The sequence below is a fragment of the Rhinolophus hipposideros genome (genome assembly GCF_964194185.1).
Source record: "Rhinolophus hipposideros genome assembly, chromosome: 14".
NCBI classification, from domain to species: Eukaryota; Metazoa; Chordata; class Mammalia; order Chiroptera; family Rhinolophidae; genus Rhinolophus; species Rhinolophus hipposideros.
This window is the reverse complement of record NC_138060.1, coordinates 32101211-32117550: the sequence shown is the minus strand read 5'-3', so window position 1 is coordinate 32117550 and position 16340 is coordinate 32101211. Positions and strand designations below refer to the sequence as shown.

The following is a 16340-nucleotide window of genomic DNA, read 5'->3' as shown; positions in this document are numbered from 1 at the left end:
AATTGCATTAACTACATTCACAATATTGTGCAACTATTACCACTGTCCACTTCCAAAGCTTTGTCAAACTCTGGAGTAATTAAGCATAACTACTCCTTCTCCTTTCCCCCTAGGCCCTGGTAACCTCTAATCTATTTTCTGTTTTTATGAATTTGCCTATTCTAAATACCTCATATAAATGGAATCATACAATATTTGTACTTTTGTGTCTGGCTTTATTTAATTTAAGCTGATGTCTTCAAGGTTCATCCATGTTGTAGTATGTATTGGAACTTCATTCTTTTATGGCTGAATAATATTTGATTGTACGGATATACCATATTTTCTTTATCCATTCATCTGTTTAAGCACTTAGGTTGTTCGTGCCCTCTCCCCAAACACACATTGGAGGAACCATTGCTTTTTAAAACTTACTGTCATACACAAAGAGAATAAAATGACAAAAGGAGGCAGAGGGAAAATGCCAAATGGCACAGGGGAAAGACCCAGAGGAGTGAAAATGTGTGCAATTTAGTTTGGATGGCAGGAAGCCAGGTGTTATGGTAGGATTCTCAGTGGCAGGGGTGGTCACATAATTGAGGCTTTTCTCCTACATTCTGCACAGACATTTTATCATTGTCACCCTTTTTTCCTGTCAGAGAACTAACTCAATGATTTCAGGAAAATAAAAAATAGTTTGTTTTCTTTTGAAAGCATAATGTGATTCTGACAGTGATAATGCTTTGTCATTTAAGGCAATGAAATATAATTTTTCCTGAGATCTTTTGCATCAATAAATGGCAGCGACTTTTGGGTTAGAATGCAGACAGGGCTATGTCTGTGGGGGACAGGAGTAAAGGTAAGGAGGGGAAAGAGGGAGGAGACTGGGAAGAGGAAAGAATGAGAAAAGAATGGGGAGGAGACACTAGTTTGGGTACTATAAAAAGTTCTAGACAAAACTGGAACAAATTCTCTTCAACAATAGAACCTACTGACCTTTTCCTCATGGCCGACCTGGTGCCAGTCACATAGAATGAGTTCAATAATATCAGCAGTATTAGTTTCCCAACGTGAGTACCTTCCTTTACCTCCTTTTCAGTTCTGTTCAAAGTACAATAGGTCATATTACCTTGCTCCAAATTCTTAGTTTGCTACCCTTCTCCAGTGCTCCCCTACTCCAACATCTCCTAAGGTTTCACATCTTCTCAAAGCTGAGTTAACCCAAGTTTAGTGCTAAGCATACTGTCTATACCAATACGTCTGGCTATTGATGGTATTACTGACTTCTCCCATCTTTCCTTCTGTTTTCACTGGAGTTTAGAGCCATTTGTTTTGCCATTCTTTCTTTTCTCATTCTTGCTTTTATCCTAATTCTGATTATTTCTATTAAAGTGCTGAAAATGTTGTCATGATCTCTGGTTAAATCAAGGTCTTCTTTGTCTTCTTATAACCCATTGCAAAGATGCTTTAATGTGTTACAAAGGGGGAAATGATTATATGCCTTATTTTTTGTTTTCCTAAGTGAGATGCAGGTAGACTGTTGTTTGTCAAGCAATAATGATACAATATGAATATTTTTATTGGAAAGTCTGCTATTACATATGGTATAGCTGTCCGAAGTAATAGAATTCCAGGTTGCTATGAAATTCCTTTTTATATTTTTATAGAGATAATATTCACTTTGTTTACCATAGGTTACTATTAGATTGTATGTCTCCTCTTTTGTTTTTTTCCCCTTTCTAATGAATTTGCTTATAGTGGGTTCCTATATAATCTAAGTATTTGATTAAAGTCTTGTACAATTAACTTTTCCTGCAGCCCCTCTTTTACATCTTCATAAAACTGTTTAGTTTCATCATTTGATTCTAAACTGGGTTTGTTTTCATCATTTGCCACTTACATGCAACACAAATATTTTCACACCTTCTAAGAAGGGCAAACATTTAATTCCTCATGATAAATTCCTCACTTCCTAAGTGTGCCTCATGCAAGAAAGTGTCTTTTACCTACTACTTTGTTACTTTCACTTATTATCAGTCCTGTCTTTCAAATTGTACCTCATTGCTTTATTTAAGAACTAATTTTCTAGTTACAGAGGTGGGAGCTTAGAAGCAGGTTCTTTTCCCTCTAAAGCAGTTGGCTTTTACACAGACACAGACTCAAGAGTATTAATAAAGCACAAGCAAACTTAAATGCTTCCTCTAGTCTTCCTGATTCTCATGAGTTGCAATGGGGAAAGAGAGAATCCCTATTGAAAAAGGGGTGTTAAGGGTGCTATCTTATCACCATTCCAGGCAGGGTTCAGCATAAGGAACATAGACTCATGCCTTTGGGGCCTCAGAATATGGGCCCCTTTTCATCGGTTTGAAGGAATGGCTTTTCTCAGCACGTCTCAGGAAGGTACATTTAACAGCATAGATCCTATATATGTACTGATGTCTCATCATATCCTGGAAAGATAGTTGTTGGGTTCTCCATTTTAGGTGTCGAGTTAGGTGTAGTCTTTTCATTTTCATTCAGGGAATGATGTTTAAGCACATTTGGGTTACTAAGGTATTTCAGGGGTAGGCTGTTTAGGTATAAGGTAGTAAACTATCAGTTCTTTATAAATATTTAAAAGTCAATCTCATTTATAAGTGTCAATATCACATTAGTGCCTACATTTAAACCACTGTATTATAATCAAGTTACCCTCCCTAGCCAGCCTTATATCTAAGACATTTTGCCGTGTTAGGGATCAGCCTGGTAATTAAAGTAAGAAACTCTTAGTACCAAGTGGCATTTGCCTTAGGTACCATAAAGAGATTGTCCTGAGGATTCCTACCAAGACAGCAAGGATGTCTGTTAATTTTCTCAACCTTAGGAGTGACGTGATCTTGGGCTTTATGTTGTGGGATATAGCTTAGGAAACAGTGCCTCCTTTGGACAAAAATATTGGTTTCAGGGTTACCACACTGAATTGTACCCATTGTTCAAGCAGACACCAAACTATGCATCCTTCTCATGCATTTGTGTCCAGTATTTGAGGCTGATACATCTGTAGCCCGGCAGGCTGGTCCTCTTATTCTACTGTTTCACATTTCTTCTACTTAGCTGAGTTGCTCTATACAGCTCAAATGGAGACCTCTGCCTTAGAGGACACCTCCCCATATAAATCCTTATCAGAGGAACTAGAGCTGTGAGATTAGTTAGACCCCAAGTTTAGTCTCTGTGTGGAAGGAGATGTTGAGTTGGCACATTAGAACAACTTTGAGCAGGTGGTAGAAAGTTGTGATTACTGAATTGCACAGTGGTCTTGCATGGGAGAAATAGTGAAACACTAGAAGTGTGAAATTCATAAAAATACAAGCTGATTTTGAAAAGTTGAGTCAAAAGATCCCAATAATTATCATCTAAAACTCCTTTTTTAAAAAGATTTTATTGGGGAAGGGGAATAGGACTTTATTGGGGAACAGTGTGTACTTCCAGGACTTTTTTTTTTTCCGAGTCAAGTTGCTGTCTCCTCAATCCTAGTAGTGGAGGGTGCCATTCAGCTTCAATGTTGTTGTCCTTTCAGTCTTAGTTGTGGAGGGCGCAGCTCAGCTCCAGGTCCAGTTGCTCGTTGCTAGTTGCAGGGGGCGTAGCCCACCATCCCTTGCGGGAGTCGAACCGGCATCCTTGTGGTTGAGAGGACGGGCTCCAACCAACTGAGCCATCCAGGAGGCAGCTCAGCTCAAGGTGCCGTGTTCAATCTTAGTTGCAGGGGGCGGAGCCCACCATCCCTTGCGGGACTCGAGGAATTGAACTGGCAACCTTGTGGTTGAGAGCCCACTGGCCCATGTGGGAATCGAACCAGCAGCCTTCGGAGTTAGGAGCATGGAGCTCTAACCACCTGAGCCACCGGGCCGGCCCGATTTTTGTCTTCTTGATGTTTAAATGCAATTCGGGTAAAGTTATCAGATCATTATCTGCAACAATTGCATGTGCCTTCTCATTCCCCAATTAGAGGTCTGCTTAGACAGTACATTTTAATGTTCCCTGTGCTTGCTTGAGCAGAGAAAGAACATTGAAGAGAGGGGGCAGTGGTGAGTGGCCTGTATACTCACTGGAGTGGTAAGGATATGTGAGTTTCCTGGGGCTAAATGAATACTGTTGGTTCTTGCCCAAGAGAGCTGCCCACCAGGTAAGAGGACCAAGTAGCAAAAAACTGTGGGCCATAAGCCCTAGGGAAAGAGGCTCTCCCACATTGGGAATTTGTGCACCAGGGAGACCCTACAGAATTTACCTGAGATAGCTTGCATTTGGATGCCTGCAATCTAGAAAGTATCAGTGGCCTATCAGTGTTAACAGAGCAACAGACTACAATCAAAGAGAGAATTCTAACATGTATCAATCTGAATTAGGGTTCAACCTGAGACACAGAACCAATATGAGATTAAGTGCAAGGAATTGGATTATGCAATATCAGGGTCTGGATAAACAAGGCAGCCAGGAAGAAAAGAGTAAAAGCATGTTGAAACCCTGTGAGCTCAGGCTGAAATTTGTTGTCTGCAGACAGTATGGAAAGGAAGATCATGAGCAGGTTGGAACCTCAAGGGCTTGAACTGTTTGGGATCTCCTGTTAAACGATTCACCCAATTAGGTCAGGCCCACCCAAGATAGTCTTTCTTTTGCTTAAAGTGAATTTTTCTTTTTTCTTGAGATAGGCCTATAATGATATAGATTACCCTCTTAAAACTGCTTTCACTGCATCCCAAAAAATTTGGTAGGATGTATTTTCATTCTCACTTGTTTCTATGTATCTTTTGATCTCTCCTCTAATTTCTTCTTTGACTTGGTCGTTCTTTAAAAGTGTTTTGTTTAATCTCCACATATTTGTGGTTTTTCCTGCTTTCCTTTTGCAGTTGATGTCCAAATTCAAAGCCTTGTGATCAGAGAATATGCTTGGTATGATTTCAATCTTCTTAAATTTGCTGAGGCTAGTTTTATGTCCCAATATATGGTCTATCCTTGAGAATGTTCCATATACACTAGAAAAAAATGTATAGTCTGATGTTTTGGGATGAAGTGCTCTATATATGTCAATTATGTCCATTTCATCTAACGTGTCATTTAGGGCTGCTATTTCGTTATTTGTTTTCTGTTTGGATGATCTATCCATAGCTGTCAATGATGTATGTATTTAAGTCCCCTAGTATAATTGTGCTTTGGTCATTTTCTCCCTTTAGTTCTGTTAGTAGTTGCTTGGTATATTTCGGTGCTCCCTGATTGGGGGCATAAATATTGATGGCTGTTATGTCTTCTTGTTGTATAGTCCCCTTTACCATTATGAAATGTCCATCTTTGTCTCTTGTTACATTTTTCACCCTGAAGTCTGTTTCATCTGATATCAGTATGGCTACACCTGATTTTCTCTGGATACCATTTGCTTGGAGTGTCAATTTCCACCCTTTCACTTTGAGTCTATTCTTGTCCTTGTCCTCACGTTACACCTTAAAGAACCAGAAAAACACGAACAAATGAAATCCAAGGTCAGCAGAAAAAAGGAAATAATAAAAATCAGAGCAGAACTAAATGAAAGAGATAAAAAAGACAATAGAAAAAATTAATGTGACAAAGAGCTGGTTCTTTGAAAAGATTAACAAAATTGACAAACCCTTGGCTAGACTCACTAAGATAAAAAGGGAGAAGACACTAATTAACAAAATCAGAAATGAGAAAGGGGAAGTTATCACAGACACCACAGAAATACAAAGGATCATCCAAGAATACTATGAAGGACTATATGCCACCAAATTCAATAACCTAGAAGAAATGGACAAATTCTTAGAAACATATACCCTTCCAAGGCTGAATCATGAAGAACTGGAAAATCTAAACAGATTGATCACCAGTAATGAAATTGAATCAGTCATCCAAAACCTTCCCAAAAGCAAAAGTCCGGGACCAGATGGCTTCACGAGTGAATTCTACCAAACCTTCCAACAGTATCTAATACCAATCCTGCTCAAGCTCTTCCAAAAAATTGAAGAAGAGACAGTAATCCCTAACTCATTTTATTAGACCAACATTACCCTGATACCAAAACCTGGTAAGGATAACACAAAAAAAGAAAACTACAGACCAATATCTGTGATGAATACAGATGAAAAAAATCCTAAACAAAATTCTAGCAAATCGAATGCAACAATGCATTAAAAAGATTATTCATCATGACCAAGTAGGGTTTATCCAAGGGTCAAAAGAATGGTTCAACTTCTGCAAATCCATCAATGTGATACAGCACATAAACAAAATAAAGGACAAAAATCATATGATTATATGAATAGATGCAGAAAAAGCATTTGACAAGATACAACATCCATTTAAGATGAAAACACAATAGGTATAGAAGGAAAATACCTTAACACAATAAAGACCACATGTGAGAAACCTTCAGCTAATCTCATAATTAACAGTGAAACACTGAAGCCCTTTGCTCTATGTTTAGGAACACGACAGGGCTGTCCCCCATCACCTTTGCTTTCAACATAGTGTTGGAAGTCCTCGCCAGAGCAATCAGGCAAGAGAAAGAAATAAAAGGCATTCAAATTGGGAATGAAGAAGTTAAACTGTCACTCTTTGTAGATGACATGATGCTATATATAGAAAACCCTAAAGACTCCACCAAAAAGTTCTTAGAAACAATCAACAAATACAGTAAAGTTGCCGGCTACTAAATCAATGTACAAAAGTCCATTGTATTCCTATATACTAACAATGACATCTCAGAAAAAGAAATTTAAAAAACAATTCCTAAAATAAATAAATAAATAAAAATATACCATTTGGGATTAAAAAAACCCAAACAATTCCTTTTGCAATTGCAGCAAAAAGAATAAAGTACCCAGGAATAAACTTAACCAAGGATGTGAAAGACCCATAGGCTGAAAACTATAAGACATTTTTAAAAGAAATTGAAGAAGACACAAAGAAATGGAAAGACATTCTGTGCTCATGGATAGGAAGAATCAACATAGTTAAAATGGCCATGTTACCTAAAGCAATATACAGATTTAATGCAATCCTCATCAAAATCCCAATGGCATTTTTTAAAGAAATAGAACAAAAAATCATCAGATTTTTTGGAACCACAAAAGACCCCGAATAGCCAAAGCAATCCTAAGAAAACAGAACAATGCTGGAGGTATCACACTCCCTGACTTTAGCTTGTACTACAGGGCAACAATAATCAAAACAGCATGGTATTAGCAGAAGAACAGATTCATAGACCAATGCAATAGAATTGAGAACCCAGAAATAAAACCACATAAATGTGGACAGATAATTTTTGACAAAGAAGCAAAAAACATATAATGGAGAAAAGACAGCCTCTTCAATAAATGGTGCTGGGAGAATTGGATAGCCACTTGCAAAAGAATGAAACTGAACTGCTATCTGTCACCATGTACCAAAATTAATTCAAAATGGATCAAAGACTTAAGCATAAGACCTGAAACAATAAACTGCATAGAAGAAAACATAGGTACTAAACTTATGGACCTTGGGTTCAAAGAGCATTTTATGAATTTGACTCCAAAGGCAAGGGAAGTAAAAGCTAAAATAAATTAACAGGACTATATGAAACTTAAAAGCTTCTGCACAGCAGAAGAAACCATCGACAAAATAAAGAGGCAACCAACTGAATGGGAGAAGATTTTTGCAAACAGTCCCTCCGATAAGGGGCTAATATCCAAAATATACAAGGAACTCATGCAACTCAACAATAAAACAAACAACCCAATTAAAAAATGGACAGAGGACATGAAGAGACATTTCTCCAAAGAGGACATAAAATGGCAAATAGACATGAAAAAATGCTCAACATCACTAATCATCATCAGAGAAATGCCAATAAAAACCACAATGAGGTATTACCTCACCCCAGTTAAAATGGCTATCATCAGCAAGACAAATAGAAACAAGTGTTGGAGAGGCTGTGGAGAAAAAGGAACCCCTTATACACTGTTGAGGAATGCAGATTGGTGCAGCCACTATGGAAGGCAGTGTGGAAGTTCCTCAAAAAATTACGAATAGAATTACCATATGACCCAGCAATCCCTCTCCTGGGTATCTACCCAAAAAATCTGAAAACATTTATACATAAAGACACGCGTGCTCCAATGTTCATTGCAGCTTTATTTACGGTGGCCAAAATATAGAAACAACCAAAATGTCCTTTGATAGATGAATGGATAAAGAATTTGTGGTATATATACACAATGGAATATTATTCAGCTGTAAGAAAAGATGATACAGGAATATTTGTGACAACATGGATGGATCTTCAGAGTATAATGCTAAGTGAAATAAGTCAGACAGAAAAGGCACAGACCCATATGATTTCACTGATCCGTGGTATATAAACCAAAAACAACAAAAGAACAAGACAAACAAATGAGAAACAAAAACTCATAGACACAGACAATAGTTTAGTGGTTACCAGAGGGTAAGGGGGAAGGGAAGTAGTAGATGAGGGTAAAGGGGGTCAAATATATGGTGATGGAAGGAGAACTGACTCTGGGTGGTGAACACACAATGGGATTTATAGATGATGTAATACAGAATTGTACACCTGAAGTCTATGTAACTTTACTAACAATTGTCACCCAAATAAACTTTAATTAAAAAAAAGAGAGAGAATCTTAAAGAACAACAACAACAAAAAGTGAATTGTTTAGGGACTTTTATCACATCTGCAAAATATCTCAACAGCAGCACCTACATTAGTGTCGATTAAATAACAGGAGAATATAATTCAGCCTAGCCAAGCTTGTATATCAAAAAGCCATCACATAACAGCAGCCAATATATGAGACATTTCCTTTTCCTTCCTCCGTGTGCCAATACACCAGGGGAGCTAGAGCCTAGAGGGAGATAGAAAAAGTGTCCCACAAGCAGACCATATTGCTCTCCCACAGACTCTAAAGGAATAGGAGTAAAATAGCAGACCACATCCTCTCCTTATGCATGCCCCTGGAGCTGCATGCCTCTGCATAATCTGGCCTGCAGTGAGGAAGGGGAAAGATTTGAATGGATATAAGTCACAATTTTAACCATGAACAGCAAATAGGACATTATGGGATCTGAGATGTCATTTATATACTTAAAGATACTGACTAGCAAGGAGGTTACTATGACTGGAGATAAAACTCCACTGAGCTGAAGCAATTAAATAGTAAAATGATTAGATTATAAAATTTAGAAGAACTACTACAGATTTCAAACAAAGAACAAAGAAAAAAATGAGTGGCTGCAGTGCTCAGGAAAGGCTTGTTTATAAAAGGCAGAATTTGGCCTGGACCTTCTTAAAAGATGAGCAGTACTTAGAATGCTGGAGCAAAGTGTGAACTAGTGAGAATAAAGGCTTAGAGAAATGGTACACGTAGGGAGTGCGGACAGGGAGGACACGGGGCTGATCAGGGAAGTGTGTGTTAAGAAGCCAAGTATCTACCGGGGCTTGACTAGGCAGGGTCTTGAGAGCCAGGAAGAGGAGTTGAGATTCTATGAGGTGGGAAATCACTGTAGGTTCTTGAATGGGCAAACTTTGAGGGAAGTTTTTGTTTTGTTTTGAATCTTTTAAAGACAGATTAACGTGACAGTGGTATATTATAGATGTATTTTAGGGGAGAAGGCCCAGGATCAAGGGGCTAGTTAGGATGCAGTATTCTAGACAGGAATTCACAATAACCAGATTCAGAATCACAAAGGAAATAGAATTGGAGAAAAGGAAAATCTGAGAAATATTTGAAAGACAAAAACAGTAAGATTTATGACCAAATGGAAATGTGATGATAGAAATGACAGATAATTCAGAGTATTCCTTGATTTCTGGGTTGAGGAAGGGGAAAAATGTTGGTATTGCAAACATAAATAAGGAAGTTAGGGAAAGAAAATCTATTGGGGAGATTAAGACTGTTAATTCAATTTGGGATTATTGAAGCTAAAGTCATGATTTGAAGTGGATTTGATGTGGGGAAAGTTGGGAAAAAAAAGAACATCAGATTAGCCTCATAGTAATATGCTGGAAGGACTACAAGTTGAGAGGTCCAAGCTAACTGAAAGGCTGTGGGGCACAGGTGGTGTTTTTTTAAACGACTTCTTCCAACTGAAGGTGGTATCCTTTAGAAGAGAAGGAAGTAAATAGGAATGGAACAGTTGGCTGCCCAGATGGTGTCAAAAAACAAAAGAGGATTTGATTTCTGGACTATGGTTTAAGATCCTGGAACTAATGAGTTTTGGGCAAGGAATAGGGTATATGTCATTAGGACAAAAAAATAAAAAGGTCCTTCTTTCCCTCCCTCCCTCCCTCCCTCCTTCCCTCTTTTCATTCCTTTTACAGGGGAGGGCAGGAAATCATTTTTGGATGGATAGATAGATAACATAGGAGAACTGAGTGAACAAATACAGGTTTCAAACAAAGAATAACATTGTAGAAGACACCCAGTGTTTCAAAAAGAGTTAATTATAGGTGAAAGGAAGCTGAACTTATTTGTAACATTTATTGAGAGTTTACTATATGCCAGAACTGTGGTGAATTCTTTACATGCATTATTTCATATAATCCTTAACTCGTTTCCCACTCAAAAATGTGTCGGGGACATCTTTCCACGTCAATAAATTCTGCATTGTTGTTTTAAATGCATGCATAGCACAGTATTCCTTTCTATGAAGTGTCAATGCAGTAAGCTACGGTGAACTTTCTTATTCATACATTTTTACCACTTTCTTGTATGCTCTCCTTTTTTCTTAAATAACAGATGAACATTTTGTTTTAGTTTTTAATTTTTTGAATATCATGCTTCAAAAATAAAAATATAAATTTATACTATAAAAAGCCTTTTTTTCATTCTTGTTCCTGGCTCCACCAGTGATTATTAGTTTCCTTCATATCTTTCCATTATTTGTTATATAAGCAAATACATAAATATATATTCTTTTTCCCTTTTCACACGTAAGGTAAAAAACGTCTTGTGATCATCTCTTCAGGGTAAAATCTTGGAAGTGGTATTTCTGAATTAAAGAGTAGTTTCAGTAAAATTTCAGCTAAAATACATATTGCCCAATTGCTCATTTAGAGGGTTGTACACACCAATAATACATGAATGTCACTAAATCCATTTTATTAACTTTTTAATTTCAGTGTATCTATATATCTGAAAATGTATGGGAAGCCCAGAATAAATGTTAAAATATAACACTATAATTTATAATAATATAAAGCTAATTCTGATATTATACAGAAGTGATTCTACAAAAGACCTTGGACACACCCATTTATAATTTATAATATGGACAAATGTACACAATGAGAAGGTTTGAGCTAAGTTGTTATTTAGTTTTCTGTATTTTTCTTATTGGATGGGTAGAGACAAAAGTAGGAAAGAAAAGCGGGAAAATATCAGTTGTTTGTGATATAGATAGGAAATAGCTGAATGAATGAATCAAAGAATAAGCAGAATGAGAAATAGAAACAGACTTTAAGATGAGAGTGAAAAGGGTAACCATTTCATTGGGCGTCATATATCTGATAAGGCATATTGCCAGATCACTTCTTCCTATTACTTTTAAAAACTCCTGTGACAATCTCTACTTTCTATTATTGAATTGGTATACAATTATAGTATAAATTAAATTTCTACTGAATGAACATGTACATTTGTCTTTTTTTTCTTCTTATAGAATTGATTATCTGAAGAAATGGATACGTCTCCCTCCAAAAAATATCCCATTAAAAAACGGGTGAAAATACATCCTAACACAGTGATGGTAAAATATACCTCTCATTATCCCCAGCCTGGGGATGATGGATATGAAGAAATCAATGAAGACTATGGAAATTTTATGGAAGAAAATCCAAAGAAAGGCTTGCTGAGTGAAATGAAAAGAAAAGGAAGAACTTTTTTTGGAACCATGGATACCAGACCTCCACCAACGGAAGACCCAATGACCAATGAGATTGGACAATTCCAGAGCTTTGCAGAAAAAAACATTTTTCAGTCCAGAAAAATGTGGATAGTGTTGTTTGGATCTGCGTTGGCTCACGGATGTGTAGCTCTTATCACTAGGCTTGTTTCTGATCGTTCTAAAGTTCCATCTCTAGAACTGATTTTTATCCGTTCTGTTTTGCAGGTCTTTTCTGTGTTAGTTGTTTGTTACTACCAGGAGGCCCCCTTTGGACCCAGTGGATACAGATTACGTCTCTTCTTTTATGGTATATGCAATGTCATCTCAATCACCTGTGCTTATACATCATTTTCAATAGTTCCTCCCAGCAATGGGACCACGATGTGGAGAGCCACCACCACAGTCTTCAGTGCCATTTTGGCTTTTTTACTTGTAGATGAGAAAATGGCTTATGTTGACACCGCTACAGTTATGTGCAGCATTGTAGGTGTTTGTCTTGTAATGATCCCCAACATTGTTGATGAAGACAATTCTTTGTTAAATGCCTGGAAAGAAGCCTTTGGATACACTATGACTGTAATGGCTGGATTGACCACTGCTCTCTCCATGATAATATATAGGTCCATTAAGGAGAAGATCAGCATGTGGACTGCACTGTTTACTTTTGGTTGGACTGGGACAGTCTGGGGAATATCTACTATGTTTGTTCTTCAAGAACCTATCATCCCATTAGATGCAGAAACCTGGAGTTATCTCCTTGCTATATGTGTCTGTTCTACTGCAGCATTCTTAGGAGTTTATTATGCCTTGGACAAATTCCACCCAGCTTTGGTCAGCACAGTACAACATTTGGAGATTGTGGTAGCTATGGTCTTACAGCTTCTAGTGTTACACATATTTCCTAGTGTCTATGATGTCTTTGGAGGCATAATCATTATGATTAGTGTTTTTGTCCTTGCTGGCTATAAACTTTACTGGAAGAATTTAAGAAGGCAGAATTATCAGGAAATACTAGACTCTCCCATTAAATGAATACCTGATTATTATCTTGTTAACCATCAGTTAATATAATACACTGCCGTTTTAATGTTCACCTATGTCTTTTGTGTTATATAATTGACAGTGCTATATATTAATATATAAAGATGTAGAAAAATTTATTCTAGTCTCATATATTCAAAAACAAATATTAAATATGTGAAATATCATGAAACTGGTGTCTTTGCTGTTATTAACAAAAGGTAATTGTGGTAGAAGGAGAATGTTAACTTGCATCACTAAAGAACATAGACTTGAAGAAATGACCACTTTCTGATAGAACTTCTATGATCCTAAAGTTCAAAAATTAGAAAAATATTCATGCCCAATGTTGTACAAATGTTCAACAAAATCCTTCAATATTCAAATATCTTCATTTGTGAAAAGTACGCTGTAAGGTGAAACGCTGAATACCAAGCCCTGTTTTGTCATCGACTTGCATCAGAAAAGTAGGATTTTCTGGTTGGGCTGGGTTAAGGCAAGAAAGAAGGAACAAAGGAGCGTCCCCTTGCTATGACCATATTAGGCAATGCCTAGGAAATGGAGGTAGGGAGAAGACAGAATTCTTGCCAGTTCTACTTAGTTTATGCCATTTTATGCCTGATGGCAGTTGTGGTAGGGTTGCTTATCATTTATAGGATCTCTTCCAAAACTGCCCTAGTTTAGATTTTGTATGTACATGTCTAAGCTTCAGTGAAGGTATTCCTGACCCCTGAAAAAGACACTAGCAGTAATCACAGTATAGCAGAAAATTGATACAACATGGTATCCTCAGATTCTTTTCAAAAGGGCCTAAAAGGCTATAAAAGCATATAAGGTGGCATTAACTCTGGTCTAATTTGGGTTAATTAGCACAAACCAATGTTCATATGTCACTGGTTATTAAGTTATTGAGCTATCTTAGATCCATTTTCACCCTTCTACACTTTCCTCTGTGATGCTATGGCTCAGACCCTGCAAACTACATTTTTCCTGTGCTAGCTGATGTTTTCCTAGGTTCCACCAATTAAAGGGAGACTGGAAGACAAGAGAGGGATAAAGTACTTCCTCCTTTCTGTTTGCTTGCAGTTTCTATCAGTTACCTTAGCAAAAGCAATGGCCCTTTGGTCTAACAGGAACAAAGTTGATTTCAGTCTTGAGCTTCCTTTGGCGCACCTCCACTCAACCAGTCTCGTGATATCTCTCAGTAGTAGCAGGACCAGTTGGACAGCATCTTCTTAGGGATATATGCTACAACTAAACTGGGTCATTCCTGAGCTTCTGAGACCTGATAATACAATGTTGATTCCTCTTTTTTGCTAGCTTTAGGGGAGGTAGCTGCTACCTCTGGGTTACTTCAGTGTTCCCATTTTGCTTTTTCAGTCCATCAACACCCAGTACTAAATTCTGTTGTAATATCTTGTGATTTCTATTTTCTTGACTAATATGTCTCTAAACCTTCCCCTAAGGAACCCATAGCCCCATTAGTAGGGTGTCTGTGCTTTTGGGAAAATATTAACATTCAGATTTTCCAAAAATTACTAGACACTGGCTCTCAAAAGACATTATCCAAATTGAAGCACCAAAAGAAAAAGATTTGGGAAAAACAATAGTAACTTGGAATAACTTGTAATAAAGATGAAGAAATATAGCTTAAGTATTGTCTCAGAAGAAGAGATAGAGAGAATGGGGCAGAAAAAAATATTTAAGAAAGACTGGTCAAAATTTTTCCAAATTTGATAAAAGGAAACAACAAACAATAATCCACAGATCCAGGGAACTAAGGGAACCTTCGCTGTACAAATACAAAGAAAAACCACCCCTAGAAACATAGTGTAACTGCTGATAAACAAAGATAAAGAAACAAAATCTTAAAAGCAGTGAGAGAAAAAGATATAACATTCAGGAAAATAATGATAAGAATTACAGTTGATTTCTCATCAGAAACAATGGAATCCAGAAAACAGAAGACATTTAAATTGCTGAAAGAAAACTTCTCATTGCCTATAGGATAACGTTTAAGGACTTTAACTTCCATAACCCGATATTGCTTACATTTCTAGTCATCGTCTGCTACAGCATTACTCTATTATTGTGTAATATCTTTTTATGCAGGACTCTACGTGGAAGGCCCTTCTTTTTGCCTACTTAATTGCCAGAATAGCCTGGACATAAAACTCTCCTCCCTCTGTGGCTTAACATCCCTCTGTACATATCTGTTGCTTGTATTTACTATTAATGTATTATCTCATTCTCGGACACTGAATTGAACTCCTTTAAAGTGATTGTTAGATCTCCACTACCTATTGTAGTGCCTACCACAGAGTAGACTCAGTAAATTTTGTTGAATTAATTCCCATGAAAGCATAACAATCCTGAAATTAAATTTAGTTACCAGGGTTAACGCACTAATTTCTATACATCACAGTCAAGTCTGTGATTAGTTCTTGCAGATTAGTAAGTGGGACTTTTTTTGGTCCTAAACAGTCCTACCTGATGCTAAACCAGATCATTCTCTCTAATCACTTCTAACTATAAGCTATCAGTAGTTTCCTGGGAAAGACCTTGAGATGTGAGATTCATTTTTCCATTCTTTGTCTTCCTAAGTCCTCTCATTTCAGGCTAATGAAGTGAGCTGCTTGCAAGTTTTTATTCCAGACAGATTAGCTACCCATTTCTGAAGCCCCATTTCCAGTCCATAGGTCCTAAGTTCTGACCAAAATTTTCTTGTTGCCTCATTCTGGCTAGACCCTGGTTCACTCAGCACTAATTAGCAAGGGTGATTCCTGGTTTTGATTTGAGATCTACTAAAAGAGGAAAAAGAAGCCATATGCATGTTTATGTTTGGAAGTTGGGGAGACAGAGGATGTGAAAGGAAGTCTCTGGAACGACTCCCATCCCATAAGAATATGGACTCCATTCCTTCTAAGTACACCATACTGCAATTTCATACATGACTTTCTGCCTAGCTCCCCTTCCACCCAATGCTTTCCTCTTTTATTGCTGTTTCCTTATTTTTCTTTAACTCCTCTTTTTCATATAGTTTTTCTTTTCCTTTTTTTTTTTTAAAAAGAATTCATGGTAAGAATGGATGATGAGGAAACTTAAGGAAGGAAAACTAAAGGGAAAAACATGTTTACAGGGAACTAAAATACTTTTAAATCCCTTAATTCTTCTAATGCTTAAATAGGTGGCACATAGTAGTTAAGAGATTTGCATCAAAATCTTGTGAAGGGTCTGTTCAGATCATTGGCCCATTCACAATGCATATTGCCTTACAAAATAAAATCTTAAGACTTCAGTATATTTTTTTCTGAATTTATTTTCCCCATTAAGGTAGTGGTATAAGCTGCCTGATCGCAAGGACTACTTTACCTGTTGTATTTGTATTCAAACCCTCTGCCCCCATCACATGTTGA

At 37.1% G+C, this 16340-nt stretch overlaps 1 protein-coding gene across 1 annotated transcript in view; it reads left to right on the top strand.

Annotated features, from left to right (window-relative positions):
* The window catches only part of SLC35G2 (solute carrier family 35 member G2), a 34067-nt gene extending 20852 nt beyond the window's left edge, over positions 1-13215 (top strand). The window contains exon 2 of the mRNA XM_081071802.1: positions 11680-13215. Within this exon, the coding sequence (XP_080927928.1) occupies positions 11698-12936 (1239 nt within the window). The 5' untranslated portion in view covers positions 11680-11697 and the 3' untranslated portion in view covers positions 12937-13215. The remainder of the gene's footprint in view (positions 1-11679) is intronic.
* The last annotated feature ends 3125 nt before the right edge of the window (positions 13216-16340 follow it).